General features: G+C 40.7%; 1 protein-coding gene across 1 annotated transcript in view; it reads right to left on the bottom strand.

Moving 5' to 3' along the window:
- mlpha (melanophilin a) overlaps nt 1-20670 on the bottom strand; it is an 88294-nt gene that overhangs the window by 25948 nt on the left and 41676 nt on the right. Inside the window, exons 7-14 of the mRNA XM_020934465.2 lie at nt 13520-13632; nt 13381-13422; nt 13246-13304; nt 13067-13156; nt 12317-12410; nt 12082-12248; nt 1925-2005; nt 377-592 (exon numbers count right to left, since the gene is read on the bottom strand). Of these exons, the coding sequence (XP_020790124.1) occupies nt 377-592; nt 1925-2005; nt 12082-12248; nt 12317-12410; nt 13067-13156; nt 13246-13304; nt 13381-13422; nt 13520-13632 (862 nt within the window). The remainder of the gene's footprint in view (nt 1-376; nt 593-1924; nt 2006-12081; nt 12249-12316; nt 12411-13066; nt 13157-13245; nt 13305-13380; nt 13423-13519; nt 13633-20670) is intronic.

The following is a 20670-nucleotide window of genomic DNA, read 5'->3' as shown; positions in this document are numbered from 1 at the left end:
CTACAAGCTTTCTAGTGTTCACTGTGTTTTTAAATTTTCACTGTAAACTTTCACTATAATCATTTCGATGATTTCAATTGTCAATCTCTACTGATATTAAGGTATAAGGTAGATGGTAACTGAAACTCTCACTACATCATAAGGTGAAACAGAACATTTTGAACTGTAGAGGTGTAGGCAGACCAATAAAGCTGGATTACTCAAACACATGTGAATGAAACAAAACACAACTCTGGGTATGTTTTTGTAGAAGTAACAACACTATAACATGGGTTAAAGTTGTCTAATCATATAATGTAGTTTGTCATGTCGTTTTTATATTATATGTGTATTATATTGTCTTTTATGCAAACTACAACATCAACTGACACCATACCTTCTGGGCTTTGCTGGGACCCTCATCACTGGAAGAGCTGAGGGCAGGGTCAGCTTCTACCCGGGGCTCTATGGACTCTGTGGCTCTGGTTTCTGCCTTGGTTTTAAGGAGGTTGCTGGTCTTCTTGGAATTGGTTTCTTCATCAGAGGAGAGGTTCCGGTCACTCAGATTTCCTGCCAATTCACTCAGCTTCCTGCGCAGTTTCTCCTCCTCTGTCTGATTAAAGACCAGTGAGAAAAAATTTACTGCTCATCTCGAAAACTGAAATGAGCGAAGGGTCTGGCTGCTGTCCTCAAATCTGAGGACTCTCACGTGACTCACCTCCATCCACAGGTCCCTAAAAGTAAACAAACAGCGACCATGCCAAAAGACTGGCTGCTATTTTTATCACAGTGTTTTAAAAGTTGACATTGTTTTACACTAAAGACAAGTCCATACCCCTTTCCTAATCTTAACCATTACAGACGTGCCTAATGTTAACCAGGCACAAGGCCTGTGGCAGCACATTCACAAACAAATGAAATGAAATCTGATTTGAAATTAGTTTCATCACCTTTAATGACCTTGAACAGAAAATTAACTATTCTGAAGGACATGTGGGTGGAGGTGCATCCTGGTGGAGGTCTGCGGAATAGAGTTAGAGTACTCTGGATGGAGGTCAGCAGCCTGACTCTTGTAAAGAGCAGAGCCTTGTCAGTCTTAGATGGAAGTGCTACAGAGCACTACAGTGGATGCCCAGGATGTGTTGGACAGAGTAGATTGTAAACAGCGTGGCACAATTCCCAAAATCCTACAGATTAAACAATCAGTGAAAGGATGCAGAGCAGATTTTGCAAACAATGCTGACACACATTCTTAGTGAGAGGATCGGATCGGAATTTCAATATTGAGATACTGAAGAACAGAGTAGACTACCTGCAGGATAAAGCACACCCTGCCTCAGAAGAGGTTCTCAGTAGAATAAAGGAGTTTACACAGAATGCACAGTTAGCATAACACAAAAACAGTGAGATCCCCACGACCCGGCAGCGGATAAGCGGACGAAAATGGATGGATGGAGTGAGAAACAGCAGATCAAGAAATCTGGGACTCATATTATGCTAGTAGTTTCATACCCAGAATTGTGTTTTGTTTCATTCACACATTTAACACACAAACTCTGCATGTTTTGGCTGAGTTCTTCTCTAAAACAGAAAACACCTTGTGAGGCCATGTGGTAATGCAAGAAGTGCTCCACTGTGTTTTTATACTCTAATACACCGTCACTAGAATCATTTGGATAATTTCAGCCCTGGCTGTTAATTTGAAAACTGCCAAGTTTCAGATGTAACAGGGCATTTTGAACTTGAGATGTAGACAGACTAATAAAGGGTGAGTGTGAATGAAACATAACAACTCTGGGTATGTTTTAATGATGTAACAATATTTTAACATGTCTTGCTTAATAAAAGACCTTTAAGTCACAAACAACTTTACATTGTTTCATCAAGGTACACTTGTACACTTGTGTGTAGCATCCCTGTATTATTTTAGTCATCTTGGTCCTACCTGGTCATCAGGGCCTATCTTCTCCTCCAGGCGAGTCAGCAGATTCTCAATGGCATACATGCGCTTGTTGAGTTCAGTTATCTGCAACAAAACAGCCCATAAAGACATTATGATCTGAGACTCTCTCTCTCTCTCTCTTTCTCTCTCTCTCTCTCTCTCTCTCTCTCTCTCTCTCTCTCTCTCTCTCTCTCTCTCTCTCTCTCTTCTCTCTCTCTCTCTTCTCTCTCTCTCTCTCTCTCTCTCTCTTCTCTCTCTTCTCTCTCTCTCTCTCTCTCTCTCTCTCTCTCTCTCTCTTTCTCTCTCTTCTCTCTCTCTTTCTCTCTCTTTCTCTCTCTTCATATATATATCTTTGTTTTTCCTTTTCCTGGACTTGTCATTTTCCTTGGTTTAGTGCCCACTTTGGGTATTGGCACTTCTTTATAGTGTTATGGATGTGTCTGTTTTCAACATTTTAACATGTGTTCTGTTTCAACATTATAACAGAAGAACAAGACAAGCAAGAGTGCTTGTCTTGTTCTTCTGTTATAATATTGAATCTGTTAAATAATGTTCTTACAACATAGACTTTGTGGGCTATGTAATGTTTTGATATCCATGAAAGGTATTGGTCAGTGTGAGTTCATTTTCTGTGTATTTTTATTTTGATGCTGCCATCATCCCTGTGTGTAATATTCATGTTCAGAAAGTTGACTGCATTTATTTGCTTCTTCTTTGTGTGTAAATTGGATATTTGCTGTGCTGCCTGGTGAGTTTAGGTGGTTTAAGTGGTTCCTGTGTGTGTCCCTTTTTGATTTTTTCCAGCATGTTGTCCTTTTCCACATAGTGAGCCCACATTTTGTTGGTGCTGTGCTTATAGCCTTCTCTTCCAGGTTCTCCATAAAGAACTCACTCGTGATGCATTTTTCACGGTTGGCCAGCAGGGGCGCAAAGACTCCCCCAAAAAATAGTTGAACGATGTTAAATGATTACACACACATGCTTGTGCTGAAATTTGAATCACTAATGCCTGATCATGGCCTGAATATAATATACTATAAAGCATATGGAAAGTGAGCACTATAGTGCCCCCTACCATAGACATTAACATCAACAATTTTGGACTTGTACCAAATTCAGGGATTAAATTCTACCCATGATTGTGAGCAGAAAAAACATATTACAGATATTGGCCATTTTTCACAGTTGGCCAGCAGGGACGTAATAACTCCTCAGAAAAATTAAAGGTGCATTATGTAATTTTTGTAATGGATGAGCTGTTGGTCTGGCCAGCTGTTGGGAAGAGGGCATGTTGTATCGGGGAGGTCGCAAGTCTTTGGCGGTCACGTGGGAGGGGAGGGCGCACCGGAGCGAGGGCCACTATCACCGCGAGCGGCTTTAATTTTTCTATTATTATTCAATGATTTTTCTACTAATGATTAATATTTCATTATTATTATCATTACACTCTATGTTGACTGTATTTGTTTTTTGAATTATGGTTGTTTGAGTGCACTGTTTCTTTATGACCTGTTACCCTTTGGTGCTTGCTACACCCTATTTAAGATGGCCACCTGAGCTCTCATTCTGTTTGCCTGACAAAGGCCTAGTGCCGAAATGTTCCACGGTTTGTCCTAATAAATCTCACAATTTGCAAGTAAGATGGTGTGCAGGATCTTTCTCTATGTTCTAGGGCTGCTCCCCCTCCTCCGATGCACCCGTCTCTAGTAAATGATGTGCAAAGTTCTCATTCTTTTATAAGGATAAATGTACTAAAATTGCCCTTAGGTCTGGAAGGGTTAAATCAAGTTTTTTATGTAAGGCTTTCAATAAATAAGGTATTCAAAATAAATTACTGGAAAACCAAATGAACCTCACTGGACTAATAAAAAGTTTCAGACATTTATACTACTCATAAAATTTTGTTTTGTAGGTTTTTTTTGTCTGTTATTTGGATAAACCAGAATCTGTGCATTATTTCATGTTTTGGCTGTCCTATTACGTTTATTCTTATATTTAAAAAGAAACTAAATAAACATTCTAAACATTTGGTACATGACTAATTCTGAGAAAATAACAACAGAACAGAATTATCATACATGAAGAGCATAAAGGGGGCTGACATTCCTTTGGTCTGGGGTCTACGTGGTTATGGAGGTCAGGAAGAACAGCTGCTGTGTCTTGTCCCTAGTCTTAGCGCTAGCGCAAGTGCGAGGCATGGAATTCTAAACAGGAGGTGTGCAGTGCCTGAATCTCAGATGGAGTGGAGCAGACTGAGAGAGTGGTGTGGCGCGTTTAGTGAATTGCTTGAATCGTAAAAATAAATATCAAACGAGTCCGCTGAAAAGCAACATGTAACATGCTCAAGGCTTCTTATATTTGGAAATATATGAGGATGATAAATGCTTAACATTCATAACATCTTCGTGTGCTGTGCAGGAGTCGTCCGGATGCCCTCCCACAGCAGAGCATAGCCCCTCGCCCGCTCCCTGTATCGGCTCAGCTCTGATCTTGAGTTTGGTTTGATCTGGATGTGTGCAAGAACTGCTCATTCACATGTGGCCGTTTACAGCGACGTCTTAAAGTCTGTTTTCTTACTCTATCTGCTGTTCTAATGCCGCCATGTCAGATTTCCTTACATTCTCACGACCGGACTCTGCGCATGCATTCACTGACAGCTCAGGGCTGTGACAGCGGAGCAGACGCACGTCTTGTCTGCGCGTAAAGCGGTAACATCAGAAACATTTATAAAACAATAAACGTATTCCATAATCCGCGAGACATCCACCAGTGTGGGACCAAATGCAGTAGACCCGAGAGATGAGAATGTGAGCGGTCAGCGGGAGCAGAGGTGGACACTTGTACCTCAGGTGAGTCTGTGGGAGTGGACTGTGGGACAGACGGGAGCGGGAGTGAGAAAGCAGTGGGTCTGCTGTGGGATGGGAGCATGAGGCAGACACTGGCCTTAAACTAACGCAGAGGAAACTATAAAAAGGTTCATGGGCGCGCGTGCATGGGCTTACAGTGGTGCACGTGCATGAGAGGAGCGCACATGCTCGTGGAGTATTTGGAACACAAATCCAGTCTGTTCTGTCATGGCCCAAAAATGGCACATGGCACAAAATTCTCTATTCCCTGCACCTCTGCTGGTATGTTCTTGCATCGTGAGGGTCCGGAGCTGGTTTATTGTCACATATAACTTTTCCTCAATCCCCTCTGTGCTGCCTGATAATGAGGCAAAGATTACAGACTTTACCCACATGGGCAGTGCTTTTAAATGCCACAGTGGTCACAGATTGGTTCAGATGCCGTCACCATATATGTACTTGTACTGTCCCACCCCAACCTCCAGCAGAGAAGTACAGCCCAACCTGTACATGCCCACTTGCGCTTAGTGCTAAAACTGGGGGCAAGATACGGCCCTATTAGGCCGGGAGCCAGGTCCACCCCTCAGGATGTTTTTTGTTACCTTTTTTTCACTATTAATTCCTGTTATATTATATCTTGGCCATAACGAGTTGATAGGGACCAACCCCAACTCGGCCCCGTTTGGTCTCAGGGCCCAAAAAACACACTTTTTAAGAAAAGCTATTTGCGAAATTATGTAACTGTAAATATTAAGGTACTGAAACCGCATACATGGTCAAATAACCCTAAAATTTGGCATGGTGTATCCTGACACATGGGGGAAACTAGCAGAAAAATATTTTGGGGCTTGTTCCCTTTCTACTGTCAAATATCACCCTCAACATATCCTAAAAGACTAAAAAATGTCTGTCCGCCTGACAAATTGTCATCAAAAGTGATCATTTTCAAGCATTTTATTGCATATATCACTGCCTCAAATGTACATAAAAAACTTCCCATGTTCATAAACTTCAATTTAAGCCCAAGATGACCTTTGTATCTAGAGGGAAACACCTGCTATGACCAAAGTTCTTCACTGTACCTCAAATCGGCAGGAGGCAGAACTTTCAGGCTTTACCATTACTTATGGGATCAAGCAGGATTTTTTTAATAGAAACAATATTTGAAAAGAGTTGACTTAAGTACTGCTGTACTATATGAAGTGAATTACATTAAAAGTGAATAATATTAATTACATTAATAGTGAATAATATTAAAACTCAAGGTCAGAGTGCAAGATAAAACTATGGTAACCAGGTTACACATACAAACACACACAACCAACCAACATCCTGACCCTTCATGCAACATCCCATCAAAAGTTATTTTCCAAAGACAATTGTGAGAGAAGCTGATAATTTTTTCTGGTTATAAGAAGAGATTGAGTCTATTGGGAGATTGGTGTCCTTTTCTAGGCGTCCACGACTCCTAGACTGAACATTAACTATTGTCAGATTGTGAGATAACAACCAACCAAAGTAGATGTGGGAGACAAAGTATGGTGTGTGTGTGTGTGTGTGCGTGCACATGTCTGTGCGTGTGTGTGCGTGCACATGTCTGTGTGTGTGTGCATACACATGTCTGTGCATGTGTGTGCGTGCACATGTCTGTGCGTGTGTGTGCGTGCACATGTCTGTGTGTGTGTGTGTGTGCGTGCACATGTCTGTGCCTGATTTCATCAATAAGATCAGTTAAGTGTCTGTTTGAGGCTAAACTTCAATGAAATTGGAAACATTGGGTCTCAGTTCATGTATATTTACACATTGAATACTGCACATTATTTCATTGTTGTAATGAATAAATACACTGATTTTCAGATGGTGTAATGCAACAATATACTACTGAAAGCAGACAACATGCCAAAGAAACGATGAAATGATGAACTGGACAGCTGGTCAGAGTTCTTCAAAGCAGAAACCTCCACCTCAGCATCTCTGCAAACCTACAGCCTACATGGTTACAAGGGACAGTAAATGACAAGTTCATACTTTTGTCTTCTAAGACTGATCCACTGAGTGCATTTACTGCGATCCATGATATAAAAAAGAAACTTCGCACACAAACATTTGATTGTGCTGGTTAGCAAGATGTTGTTGAATCAGTTACTGATGAATTGTCTTTGGATTGTGGCTACCATAAAAGCTGCCAACACATGTTTTTTCCAAAATGCTAACAATGCTTTAAGCAAGTGAAGAAAATTTCTCAATGAGACAGAAACATGAGCTTGTGGATTCTTTAGTTTTGTTCAGGGACAGTACATGATAGGTTCATACTTTTGTCTTCTAAGACTGATCCACTGAGTGCATTTACTGTTCTTCCAAAATGCTAACCGTGCTTTAAGCAATTGGTTGGTTCAAATTCTCGGCCCCCTACTCTTCATACTCTACATCAGGGGTCTCCAACCTGTAGCTCAGGAGCTACCAGTAGTTCTCCACCCCATTTCAAATAGCTCACCAAGGTATTGTTGAATTATATGTATTGTGCTGAATAAGTACAATTTGATTAATTACCATTGTAAATCTACGATATTAATGGCCAGTTTTGTGCACTAATAAATGAATAATGGTTTATATGTTATCTATCTAACTGTCCCTAATCTAAGGCTGTGACTCTTATATTTACTACATTTCTTGCAACTGTTAAAATAAGTAGCTCTTTGGCATTTTTGTTTTGTAAAGGCTTACCAGTGAAAAAAGGTTGGAGACCCTTTCTCTTCATCCTAAACCTTGGTCATATAATCCTTCCCCACAGCCTCCAGTTCCATTGCTTTGCAGATGACATGGACTCTGCCTGTTCACCAAATCCATAACCCCAGCCACACATTCCACCCTCACAAACTGCATCTCCAAAATAAAGTCAAACTTCCTCCAACTCAGCTGCGACAAAACAGATCCCCATCCCTCAGAGCATCCAATTCTAACTCCTCACCACTGTGTACAAGTCCCTCCATAATCTGGCCTCCACCTGCTTCTCTGAGCTCCTCCACCACCACACCCCGACCCATGTCCTCTTATCAGCTGACGCCAACCTCTTGTGTCCCCCTAGCAGGACGAAACATAAGACCTGTGGGGACAGGGCCTTCTCCACTGCTGTCCCCACCCTCTGGAACTCCCTCCCCAAACACATCAGAGACTCGTCCACACTCCCCATGTTTAAAAAAAAAAGCCCTAAAAAACATCTCTTTAAAACCCATCCATCCATCCATTTTCGTCCGCTTAACCGGGGCCGGGTCGTGGGGGCAGCAGCCTAAGCAGGGACTCCCAGACTTCCCTCACCCCAGACACGTCCTCCGGCTCCTCCAGGGGGACCCCGAGGCGTTCCCAGGCCAGCCGAGAGACATAGTCCCTCCAGCGTGTCCTGGGTCTTCCTCGGGGCCTCCTCCCGGTGGGACATGCCCAGAACACCTCCCGAGGGAGACGCCCAGGAGGCATCTAGAACAGATGCCCGAGCCACCTCAACTGGCTCCTCTCGACGTGGAGGAGCAGCAGCTCTACTCTGAGCTCCTCCCGTGTGACTGAGCTCCTCACCCTATCTCTAAGGGAGCACCCAGCCACCCTGCGGAGGAAACTAATTTCAAGCGCTTGTATCCGCAATCTCGTCTTTTCGGTCACTACCCAGAGCTCATGACCATAGGTGAGAGTAGGAACGAAGACTGACCAGTAAATCGAGAGCTTCGCCTTTCGGCTCAGCTCCCGCTTCACCACAACGGTCCGATACAGTGACCGCATCACTGCAGACGCTGCACCGATCCGCCTGTCAATCTCATGCTCTATCCTCACCTCACTCGTGAACAAGACCTCTTTAAAACCACCTTTATTAATAATAATAATAATAATAATAATAATAATAATAATAATAATAATAATAATAATATGTGTCAAGCAGAGAATGTCTCCATGAGACAGAAATGTGAGTTTGACACTTCAGCTGCAGAGTCTGAAACAGCTACAAAGAAGGCACTGATCAGTAAAGCTTTTAGTTGGGTGCATGACCAGATAGAAACTGAAGTTATGGAAAAGGGTCAGGTTGTTAAACTTGCTCATCTCACAGCTTTCACAGAATTCAGAGAAGTGACTGTTGCTGACATCACTAGTCATAACCTCAGACAAAAAATGGTCAGACTGGGTGCTTGTGTTACCATGTACTGTTTGTGACAACATTCATGAAACTTGCCTCATTGGCAAAAAGATCAACTCCTCCTGTTCACAGCAGGTCTTCATCACTGAGTTCCAGAGCTTTTTTCTCAAAATTTTTGTATACACTTGATTGGAAGCTATATATATCTCTTCCCGGACACTTACTTCACTGCACTATTACTGCAGAATATGCAGTAACTCCTGAACAAAACTAAAGAATCCACAAGCTCATGTTTCTATCTCATTGAGAAATTTTCTTCACTTGCTTAAAGCATTGTTAGCATTTTGGAAAAAACATGTGTTGGCAGCTTTTATGGTAGTCACAATCCAAAGACAATTCATCAGTAACTGATTCAACAACATCTTGCTAACCAGCACAATCAAATGTTTGTGTGCGAAGTTTCTTTTTTATATTATGGATCGCAGTAAATGCACTCAGTGGATCAGTCTTAGAAGACAAAAGTATGAACTTGTCATTTACTGTCCCTTGTAACCATGTAGGCTGTAGTTTTGCAGAGATGCTGAGGTGGAGGTTTCTGCTTTGAAGAACTCTGACCAGCTGTCCAGTTCATCATTTTGTCGTTTCTTTGGCATGTTGTCTGCTTTCAATAGTATATTGTTGCATTACACCCATCTGAAAATCAGTGTATTTATTCATTACAACAATGAAATAATGTGCAGTATTCAATGTGTAAATATACATGAACTGAGACTCAATGTTTCCAATTTCATTGAAGTTTAGCCTCAAACAGACACTTAACTGATCTTATTGATGAAAACAGGCACAGACATGTGCACGCACACACATACACAGACATGTGCAAGCACACACACACACAGACATGTGTACGCACACACATGCACAGACATGTGCATGCACACACACACACACATGCACACACACCATACTTTGTCTCCCACATCTACTTTGGTTGGTTGTTATCTCACAATCTGACAATAGTTAATGTTCAGGCTAGGAGTCGTGGACGCCTAGAAAAGGACACCAATCTCCCAATAGACTCAATCTCTTCTTATAACCAGAAAAAATTATCAGCTTCTCTCACAATTGTCTTTGGAAAATAACTTTTGATGGGATGTTGCATGAAGGGTCAGGATGTTGGTTGGTTGTGTGTGTTTGTATGTGTAACCTGGTTACCATAGTTTTATCTTGCACTCTGACCTTGAGTTTTAATATTATTCACTATTAATGTAATTAATATTATTCACTTTTAATGTAATTCACTTCATATAGTACAGCAGTACTTAAGTCAACTCTTTTCAAATATTGTTTCTATTAAAAAAATCCTGCTTGATCCCATAAGTAATGGTAAAGCCTGAAAGTTCTGCCTTCTGCCGATTTGAGGTACAGTGAAGAACTTTGGTCATAGCAGGTGTTTCCCTCTAGATACAAAGGTCGTCTTGGGCTTAAATTGAAGCTTATGAACATGGGAAGTTTGTTATGTACATTTGAGGCAGTGATATATGCAATAAAATGCTTGAAAATGATCACTTTTGATGACAATTTGTCAGGCGGACAGACATTTTTTAGTCTTTTAGGATATGTTGAGAGTGATATTTGACAGTAGAAAGGCAACAAGCCCCAAAATATTTTTCTGCTAGTTTCCCCCATGTGTCAGGATACACCATGCCAAATTTTAGGGTTATTTGACCATGTATGCGGTTTCAATACCTTAATATTTACAGTTACATAATTTCGCAAATAGCTTTTCTTAAAAAGTGTGTTTTTTGGGCCCTGAGACCAAACGGGGCCAAGTTGGGGTTGGTCCCTATCAACTCGTTATGGCCCAAGATATAATATAACAGGAAATAATACTGAAAAAAAGGTAGCAAAAAACATCCTGAGGGGTGGACCTGGCTCCCGGCCTATATGTGTTAGGAGCTAGGAGCTGGCTCGTTGAAACATTCTCCTGTTTCAACTTCTTAATTGTTTCAAGAATTAATGCATAAATCATGACACAAGAATATGAATGGTTATCTTGGATGTTTGCACAACTCTTCTAAATGTATATTGTGTGACCGATTTGCGGTTGCCCCCCTGTGGGGCACCGTATCACGTGACTGCTGGCGCCCTACACTTCCGGGTTGCCGCTGGGCATTTAAGCCCCGTAGCTCACGTTAGTGGTAGGCTGCTCTTTGCTCCAGTCTACCTGCTCTCCGGTTTTTCTCAGCATTATGCTATAAACTTGGTATGTTCCCTCTTTTACCAAATGTTTCTTTACTGGTTCGTTAATTGGGTTCCTGTTTGTTTGTTTGTTTGTTGTTTGTTGTAGACGCTGCAGCTGGTCAAATGATGTGTCTGCCTTGGAGGGCACCTTTTTAACATATTCATTTTACCTTTCTGTTAGGTAATTTAAGTTTGTTTTGATTACTTTTCATTCTCGTTCATTCGTTCATTTCGTTCTGTGGGTTTTTAATGTTTTGTGTTTTGTAGAGGCTGCTGGCTGCTGTTTTATTTGGATCTTTTGCGTTAGTTAGGTTTGGATATAATTTGTGTATATTGGGTTCATGTTTATTTGTTTGTTACCCTCATTTGTATCTTTTTGGTTGTATCTTTTGTTTTCTTTGCACTAGGGCTGGTTGGACGTGGGCGCCCGTCTGGTGGATGGTTGGTGGTCGGGTCTCTCTCTTCACTGTATCACTCCTCGTGTGCTGTGGTATTTTTTGCACTTTCCTTCACATATTTGCATGTTTTAGTTGTCCTAGTCAATTGTGTGTGTGTGTTTGTGTGTGTGTGCGTGTGTGTGTGCGTGTGTGTGTGTGTGCTCGATCTCCTAAGCTTGGGCCTCTGCCACGTGCGTCCGCTGCCTGCTAGCCCTGAGTATTTTAACATTTTAGCTTTCTCTCTTTGGGAAAGATAACCCTTTTAGCCATCTTATGATCTATAGAATAAATAATCAATGACCTATTTTTCCTAAACTGGTGATTTAAGATGTCCTTTTAGCTAGATCGGTATTTATAGACCAAATAACAATAAATGATATAATTTCTTAAACTGGCGGTTAATAAATAATTTATTTATAAAATTTATATCTGTCTCTGCCTCTTTTGATCATCACTGCATCCTTTATACACTGAACCTATAAGGTAAACCTCTTATGGACCTCCTATGGATCTTACAGGTGGGGCTTGTTCCTGGAAGCCACGACTGTTCCTACGGCGGTACACTCCGTGAACTGGGAAGCGCTGGTCCTCTTCATCCGATGTGTCCACATACTGCTGCCGTGCCACAGCAGAAATCTTGGACAGAGAACGAGTGCGAACCATGCGGTTGTCACCATAATCATCTAAAAGCAGAGAGAAGAGGTTCACTCCCTGAGTCACTCACGTCTCCTGCCCCTCATCTGGCACAAACCTGCTCTCATGTTGTGCCGATCCAGACTCTTCCGCCGATGTGTGCGGTGCCCATAAACGTCATAGTCCATGTAACTGCGATCCTCCTGCATTAGCTGCAAAGACACCGTTATTTCATTAATGGGGAGTCACTCATTTTCAGAGCACACAAATGCATTTTGCAAAATGCATTCTAGATATCAAATGCTGGATAGTAGCAAACTTTCTCCAGGTTAACCAGGACAGAAGTGAGGTTTTAATCATCGTTCATGAGGCCCAGAGTGAGAAATTTTAACCAAACTACAAGCAGTCTTTTAAACCTGGTGCCATTTTTGACTCTGAGCTAACTTTTATCTCACATACAGTATTAAGAACATCACAAAATAGTTTTTTTTATCACCTAGACAGGTAGAGTTCACTCCATTCTTTCTTGGGCCAACAGGGAGAAACTGATGCATGTTTTGTTTTTTTTAATCACTAGTCAAATCAACTACTCTAATGCCCTGCTCTCCAGTCTTCCCAAAAATAATATTTCAGGTTTACAGTTATTACAAAATTCAGCAGCACATGTCCTTGCTAAGACCAGGGAGTGGGACCATATTACACCAGTTTTAAAATCACTGCACTGGCTCCCTGTATGCTTCAGGAAGATGACAGAAGCACGGGTACTATAATGAAACTTATAATAAAATGACTGGGAAATGTCACCCTTTACCATTATCAAAAGCCAAAGCTGTATCACAGTAAGCATGCATAGGCGTAAGTGCCCTACCTGAACTGAGGGGCGGCGTGAATAGGAGAAGTACTCCTCTGAGTCAAAGTCCATAGGATGAACAGAAAGCAAACGTTTATTCTTCCTCATCTGGGCACACAGGAACATGAGACATAGATAACTCTGAACATCTTTTTGAAAGTTGTGAAAAAGAGAAAGGTTAAGCACGAGACACTCACCGCTTTGTATCTCTGAGCCTCTGTGTCTGCATACTCCTCATCAATTAAATTGTACAAATCTGGCATTTAAAGGAACTCTATGTAAGATTCTAGATTCTTATGAGAACAGTCTGGATAGAGCTATTTGTGACTCACTTGAGCGGAAATCAGGCATGCTTTGTGTGTCATCATCCCGGCCTGAGAAGATACGCCTCATATTAGATCTACTTGATTTACAGCTGGCCAGATGGGGTCATGCACAATAACTGGTCCAAGTAAACAAGAAGACACTTACCATCTCCATTCAGCCTTTTGTACAGAGATCTCATGACTTTGGCACTTCCAAATCGCTTGAAACGGTTACGGACATTATCATGGTACCAGCCCAGCGTGCCCATCTTCAGTACCCTGAAAAAGAGCCAAGCACAAAGAGGAGCATTCACTGAGAAAAAAAAAAAACATGTAGAATGCATAAATAACACGATCATCTGTTCTGATCTGAATCATCTGTTATGAACACTGAACAATACATCCACATTTTTATTTGCTTGTATGATTTGTGTATAGCTTTAACTCTTCTTTTATTATGATTCCATGTAAATACACTGCTAAAAAAAAACTAAAAAAAACTAATTACAGCACTTTGAAAACACACCAGATTCTCAATGTAAAATTAAAGCTCCTCGCAGCGATGATGGCCCTCGCCCCGGTGCGCACACCCCATCCCATGCAACCTCCGAGAACTTGCGAACGCCCTGGCACGTCATCCTTTCTTCCTCACAGCCGCTCAGTCCAACAGTTCATCCACCAGAAAAATTACATAGTGTACCTTTAATATTGGATAATGTGAAAGATTCTAGAGGCAACCTATAGACACTAGGCCACAGGTTACGTGACTTTTATGAACAAGAGCACTGTCAGACTAAGATAGTGCATAAAAACACACCCTCCACCAGAAAACTTACATAGTGCACCTTTAAAATTCTTAAATGTGAATGATTCTAGAGGGAAAATTGTAAAAAGTAGGGCATAGGTCTCATCAACTTTTATGATCAGGATGTTCTGCAAAGTTTCACGAATGAACGTGAAATAAATTTTGTTTCTCCTCGTAGTAAATTTTGTGCATTCCTGTAGGTGGTGCTGTAGCACTGATAATTGTGTTTGAAATATCAATGGAATCAGGGTCATGCAGTGTATAACTGATAGAAATTTCAGCATGATTGGACTAAACATGTGGGTATAATAATTTTTACAATACTTTTAGGGGATTCTTTGCACCCCTGTTGGCCAACCGTGAAAAATGCCCCATGTCCATAATATTTAATAATCCATAGTCCATAATATTTATAATATTTCTTGCTCATAACCATGCATAGAATTTAATCCCCGAATTTGGTCCAAATCTGATAATGTTGACATTTCATGTCTATGGTAGGGGGCACTATAGAGTTCACTTTTCATATGTTTTACAGTGTATTATATTCAGACCATGATTAGGTATTGGTGAGTGCGTATACATGCACATCAGTATCCCGGTTATTAGCCATATCCCGCTTATGTCAGTATTCGGGTTAATGCGTATACTACATGCGCACTGAGAAACCAGTCATACTGGTATACTCATATCCCGGTATACATGATCAAATGGAGTAACCCGGTTTCTTGACATAATCTTACAAATGCACAAGCGCAAAAATTAACTTAAATCAATTTCATAAACCAAGAAAAATACAAACCATGAGCTCCTTTAGCATAGGAAGCTCGGGAGGTTTAACCAGCGGTAAGGAGCTATGAGATATCCCACAATCCACTGCAGACATCAAACCCAACAGATTCTTCATTAAAATCTTCTGCATAAATAAACTCAACTTTACAACATATAAACCAGAACCACTGTAGAGCCACATCAGCCCGTTTGATAATTCAGCTTTGATCACATTTCTTTATGTTTTACAGAAACTAAACTTAAAGGTTGTATAGGGGATTTTCCAAGGAACGAGAAATCCAGCGACTGTTTGTCCTTTTTCAAATGTTGCGCATGCGTGAAACCACTCCCCTCCCCCACAGCTCCCTACCTAGAAATGCTTCCTCCCGCCTCCCCCTTACGCCAGAAAGTACTCATCACTGCACATGACTTGTAAACAACTGACTACAGTGTTGGTTAGGCAAGGTGGAGAAGTGAGGAGCGGGGGGGGGGGGGGGGTGCGTGGAGAGTTTGTGCGCGGAAAAGTGAGGAGCAGGGAGAAGAACGGAACAGGGAGCGGAGAGAGGAGAGGGGAGCAGTGCGCGGAGATTCCGTGCACGGAGAACAAGTGAAGAGCAGGGAGAAGAATGGAACGGGGAAAGGAGAGAGGAGAGGGGAGCGGTGCGCGGAGATTCCATGCGCAGAAAAGAAGTGAGGGGCAGGGAGAAGAGCGAAACGGAGAGCGGGGAGAGGAGCAATAAGGGGTGCAGAGATTCTGTGCGAATTAAATGTGCATGTAATGCCACAGTATCCCGGTTTCTAATATCCGGAATACTGCCATAATTGGGATACTGAAACCGGTACTGCATATACATGCACCATGAAGAAACCGGGATACTCAAAAAACTCGATCATAACCGGGACACTGATGTGCATGTAAATGCACTCAATGATTGAAATTTCAGCATGATCGGACTAAGCCTATGGGCGCAATTATTTTTTTACTTTTTTGGGGGGAGTCCTTGCGCCCCTGCTGGCCAACCGTGAAAATGCCTCATGTCCGTAATAGACTTTTTTGCTTGTAATCATGCATAGAATTTAATCTCCGAATTTCATAGACATTTCATGTCTATGCTAGGGGGCACTATAGAGTTCGCTTTTATTAGATTTCATATTTCATTACATTCAGGCCTGAAATATGCAATTGTGATTTGAATTTGAGCTCTCTACGCCAATGCCTGTGGCCGTGACAGGCGTTGTTGGAGGCAAGGTGGGGCATTTGACGGCCGTGCCCCCCCTAGCGGCCACTGGTGCCCCACCCCCCCAGCACAGGCCGTTATTATTACTATTTTAAAATGATTTTGATTGGCGCATTTCACTTTGGACTGAGGGCACAAACTTTAGCGCCCAGACCAATGATATCACAGTCTCTGTTTATTTAGTGTAGTGTGATTGGACAACTGTTCTGTCACTCACATCACGTCACGTCGCGTCAACCTGCTGCGTCAACTCGTAGCAGCTTGGGAGGGGCCAAGATGGCGGCTTGAGCGGACGCTCCTTTTCAACCGGTTGCGCCAAACTTGCATATTTTTGGGGAAAAACACTTTATTGCACGCCACACTTAGTTCTTTACTGCTCATCAACTGCCGGAACACTCTCTGACGATCCAATGTTTTCGAGGGATAGAAAAATAACCTCTAAAGAGAAAAAAAAAACTGGCTACTACTACTGTTATGGATGACACTACCAACTGCACCACCACAACCAGCGCGGAACATGATTATGTCAAAATACCCGACGACAAAGACATGATCCTCGGAGAAGAATAATTCCCACCTCTGCCTCTTTCAGTCGAAGGGACCCCTTGCAAAGAACCAGCTCCTAAAAAAGCACTGCTAGCAACTCCTGGAGATGACGGAAAAAGAGGCTATGGCGGTGACCAAGATGTGATTGGTATACTATCAAATCTGATTAACACCCGTTTTGATGACTTGGAAAAACTGATCAATGCTAACACCGTCAGTATTGAGGGTCTTAAGAAGTCCGTTGACTTTGCCTTTGATCAAATTAAAGACGTAAAACAAAGAGTTGATGTGATTGAAAGTAACACACGCAAAGATGGCACCACTATCCTCCAGCTACAAGAACGACTTGTTGAATCTGAACGCTACTCCAGACGCTGGAATCTGAAACTTTACGGGGTACCAGAGACTGTGATTAAAGAAGAGGTAAAGAAAGAAACCATCCGAATTTGCCAGAGTATTTTCCCTGAGGGTAAACAAAAGCTTCCAGACGTGATTGATATAGTACACCGCTTAGGGAAAATGAGGGAGAATGAGAACAAACCGAGAGGAATCATTCTACGGTTCTCGTCCAGAACTTACCGAGATGCAGTGTGGAAAGCCGCGAAAAACAACTCTTTCCTGAAGGAGCGCCATCTTTACTTCACGGAAGATCTGTGTCCAGCGGACCGCGAGAGAAGAGCAGCGTTGTAGCCGGTGATCCAGGCGGCCAGACGAGAGGGGAAAATCGCCTACTACGTGGGTCCCCGCGCTTACATCAGCGGCAAAGAAGTCAGCCTTCCTGGGAACTGATTTAAACAAACGTATACAATATGCACTTTTGCAGAAGATTGACCATTTATTGTTCAGGTATTTGTATTGTGGTCCGAGTTTTTTGTTCTATATTGTTACAATAAGCTTATATCCAATATGGCAGGCAGCAAAAAGTTCATTTTGAACATGTTTTATACTTGAAACCTAAGTTGGCATTAAACCGACTCATTTTATGTTTTAGTTTTTTCCATTTTATTAATTATATTGGCGCATGGATTGAAGCAACACAGCGCAAGCACTTATCTACTCAGGTTTTTGTTCTTTGTTCTTTCTTTTTTCATGTCCTTATGTTTAGCTTCTTTGAATGCCAGGGGGTTAAAAAATGCCACAAAACGTAAGGCATTATTTCTATTTGCCAAAAAATTGAATACAGACTTTTTCTTTTTTCAAGAATCCCATTCCACTTCTCTTGACACTAATTTTTGGACATCTCAATGGGGTGATAATGTATTTCCTTCACACGGAACCCAGCATTCAGCTGGTACTCTTACAGTAAAACACAAATTTGAAGGTGATATCCTTTCACACAAATTTGACAACCAGGGACACTTTGTATTCATGGTATTGGCTTATCAAAATAAAACCTTTATTATTATTAATATTTATGGATATAATTCAAAACGTGAAAACTATCAACTCCTATCTACTTTAGAAAATCATATAATTGATGTATTAAATCAGTTCCCTAATGCAATATTAATAATAGGAGGAGATTTTAATATGGTATTGAATAATGAATTAGATAGATGGCCACCACAGACCAATAGTAGCAATAATCCTTTAGTTCAGTTTATGCGACGATTTAGCCTTAAAGACTTCTGGAGAGAGAAATTCCAAACAGAGTCGGTCTTTACATGGAGCAATAATAGTGGCTCAAAGCAGTCTCGACTCGACTACTGGCTGGTGTCTGATTGTCTAACCACAGAAGATGTTAATATTGATATCCTCCCTTCTCCCCTCACTGACCATAAAGCAATCCACATTACTATTACATTATCTGAAAGTAACTCCCAAAACAAGAAAGCCTACTGGATCCTGAACAATTCTTTACTCAGACTTGATACTGTGCAACGTAAGACTTACGAAACTGTATCTTACTACTTTAATAAAGCTAAAATTGAGAATTGTTACAACAAAAACTGGGAATTTTTAAAATATGAAATAGCAAAATATCTAAGAAAATTTTGTTTTGACTTAAATAAACACAAGAGGGCAGAAGAGGATAAAATTATCCGTGACATTGTGACATTAGCCACAATAAATCCAGCAGATCTCACAGAGGAAGATAAAATTAGTTTAGCTTCTTTGCAGAATAAATTAGATGACCTTTATAAACATCGAGCTGAAGGTGCCTTTGTAAGATCTCGATTAAAATGGTTAGAAGAGGGTGAAAATAATTCTTCCTATTTCTTTCAATTAGAAAAGCATCGTGCCAAATCAAACACGTTACAGCAATTAAACATTGATGGCCAAGTAACTTCAGACCCCCTCAAAATCGCTAAATTTGTTAGTACATTTTACAGCAAGCTATATGCTCCCAATGAGATGTCTGGAAGACCTGATTTGTTTCTAAATAATATTGATTCTCAACCAATTCAACCTTCTGACCGTGATATTTGTGACTCCCCTGTTTCTGTTAATGAAATAATCACCTCAATAAGCAAATTGAAAAACAATAAATCGCCCGGCTCAGATGGATTAACAGGGGAGTTCTATAAACAATTTAGTGACCAAATTGCTCCCTTTTTATCAAAAGTATTTTCAGAAAGTCTCGACCAGGGCACACTTCCTCCGACATTAAACCAAGGGGTAATCACCTTGATACCAAAACCTAAAAAAGACATTCTTAACATTGATAATTGGCGTCCTATTTGTCTACTGAATAATGATTACAAAATCTTTGCCTCAGTTTTTGCTCGACGATTAAAATCTGTATTGGACTCTATCATAGCAGAGACACAGTCTGGGTTCATGCAAAATAGACACATCTCAAATAATATTAGGCTTGTTCTTGATATCTTAGATTATTCTCATTTAATACCTGATGAAAGTTTTATCCTCTTCTTAGACTTCTACAAGGCCTTTGATTCTGTTAGTCATGATTTTATCTTCAGCTGCCTTCATAAATTTGGTTTTGGACCCTTCTTCTGCAATACAATAAAATTATTATACAACAACGCCAACTGTTCAGTAAAATTAAAATGTGGTACTTCTCCTCGTTTCAGCATTAACAGAGGTATACGACAGGGCTGTCCTATGTCGCCATATCTGTTCCTGTTAGCTACCCAAACCCTCGCCGACTACATAACTATGAACCAATTAAAAGGCATTTCAGTTTTTGGCAAAGAAATTTTGATAAGTCAGTTAGCCGATGATACCACTCTGTTTTTGAGAGACAGCAGCCACATTTCTTGTGCTTTAAACCTATTACAAACTTTCTCTAATGTTTCAGGGCTTCATCTTAATATTAAGAAATGTGAGCTTCTCCCAGTAAAAAAATGCGCTTTAGGATCCATCTGTCAAATTCCAGTCAAAAACAGTGTAACATACTTAGGCATTATTATTTCTAAAAATGAAACAGAGAGAACTTTAATGAATTTCAATCCATTAATTGATAAGGCCAAAAAACTTTTTAATTTATGGCTCCAAAGAGACTTAAGTTTGAAAGGTAGAATATTATTATCTAAGGCAGAGGGGATTTCTCGACTCACTTATGCTGCACTATCCCTGTATGTGGGCAATCAGACACTCAAATCAATAGACCAAATTTTATATAATTTCATATGGAAAAATCTTATACATTATCTAAGAAAATCTGTCTTAATGAACTCCTATGAAAATGGAGGACTGAATTTTCTTGATTTTACAACTCTAAATAATACGTTTAAAATAAATTGGATTAAATCTTACCTAAAAAATCCAACCTCCATTTGGAATATATTTCCTCACTACATCTTCTCAAATATGGGTGGTCTTAATTTTCTTCTCCTTTGTAATTATAATCCTGACAAAATTCCTGTAAAACTATCAGCATTCCACAGGCAGACTCTATTAGCATGGGCACTTATATACAAACATAACTTTTCTCCTCATAATTTTTTTATATGGAATAATAAGTACATACTATACAAAAACAAATCATTATTT

The sequence above is a fragment of the Boleophthalmus pectinirostris genome, unplaced genomic scaffold (assembly GCF_026225935.1).
Source record: "Boleophthalmus pectinirostris isolate CB_2022bp ecotype Guang Dong unplaced genomic scaffold, ASM2622593v1 HiC_scaffold_6, whole genome shotgun sequence".
NCBI classification, from domain to species: domain Eukaryota; kingdom Metazoa; phylum Chordata; class Actinopteri; order Gobiiformes; family Gobiidae; genus Boleophthalmus; species Boleophthalmus pectinirostris.
Note: the sequence above shows the minus strand (reverse complement) of the source record. Positions and strands in the feature narration are given on the sequence as shown.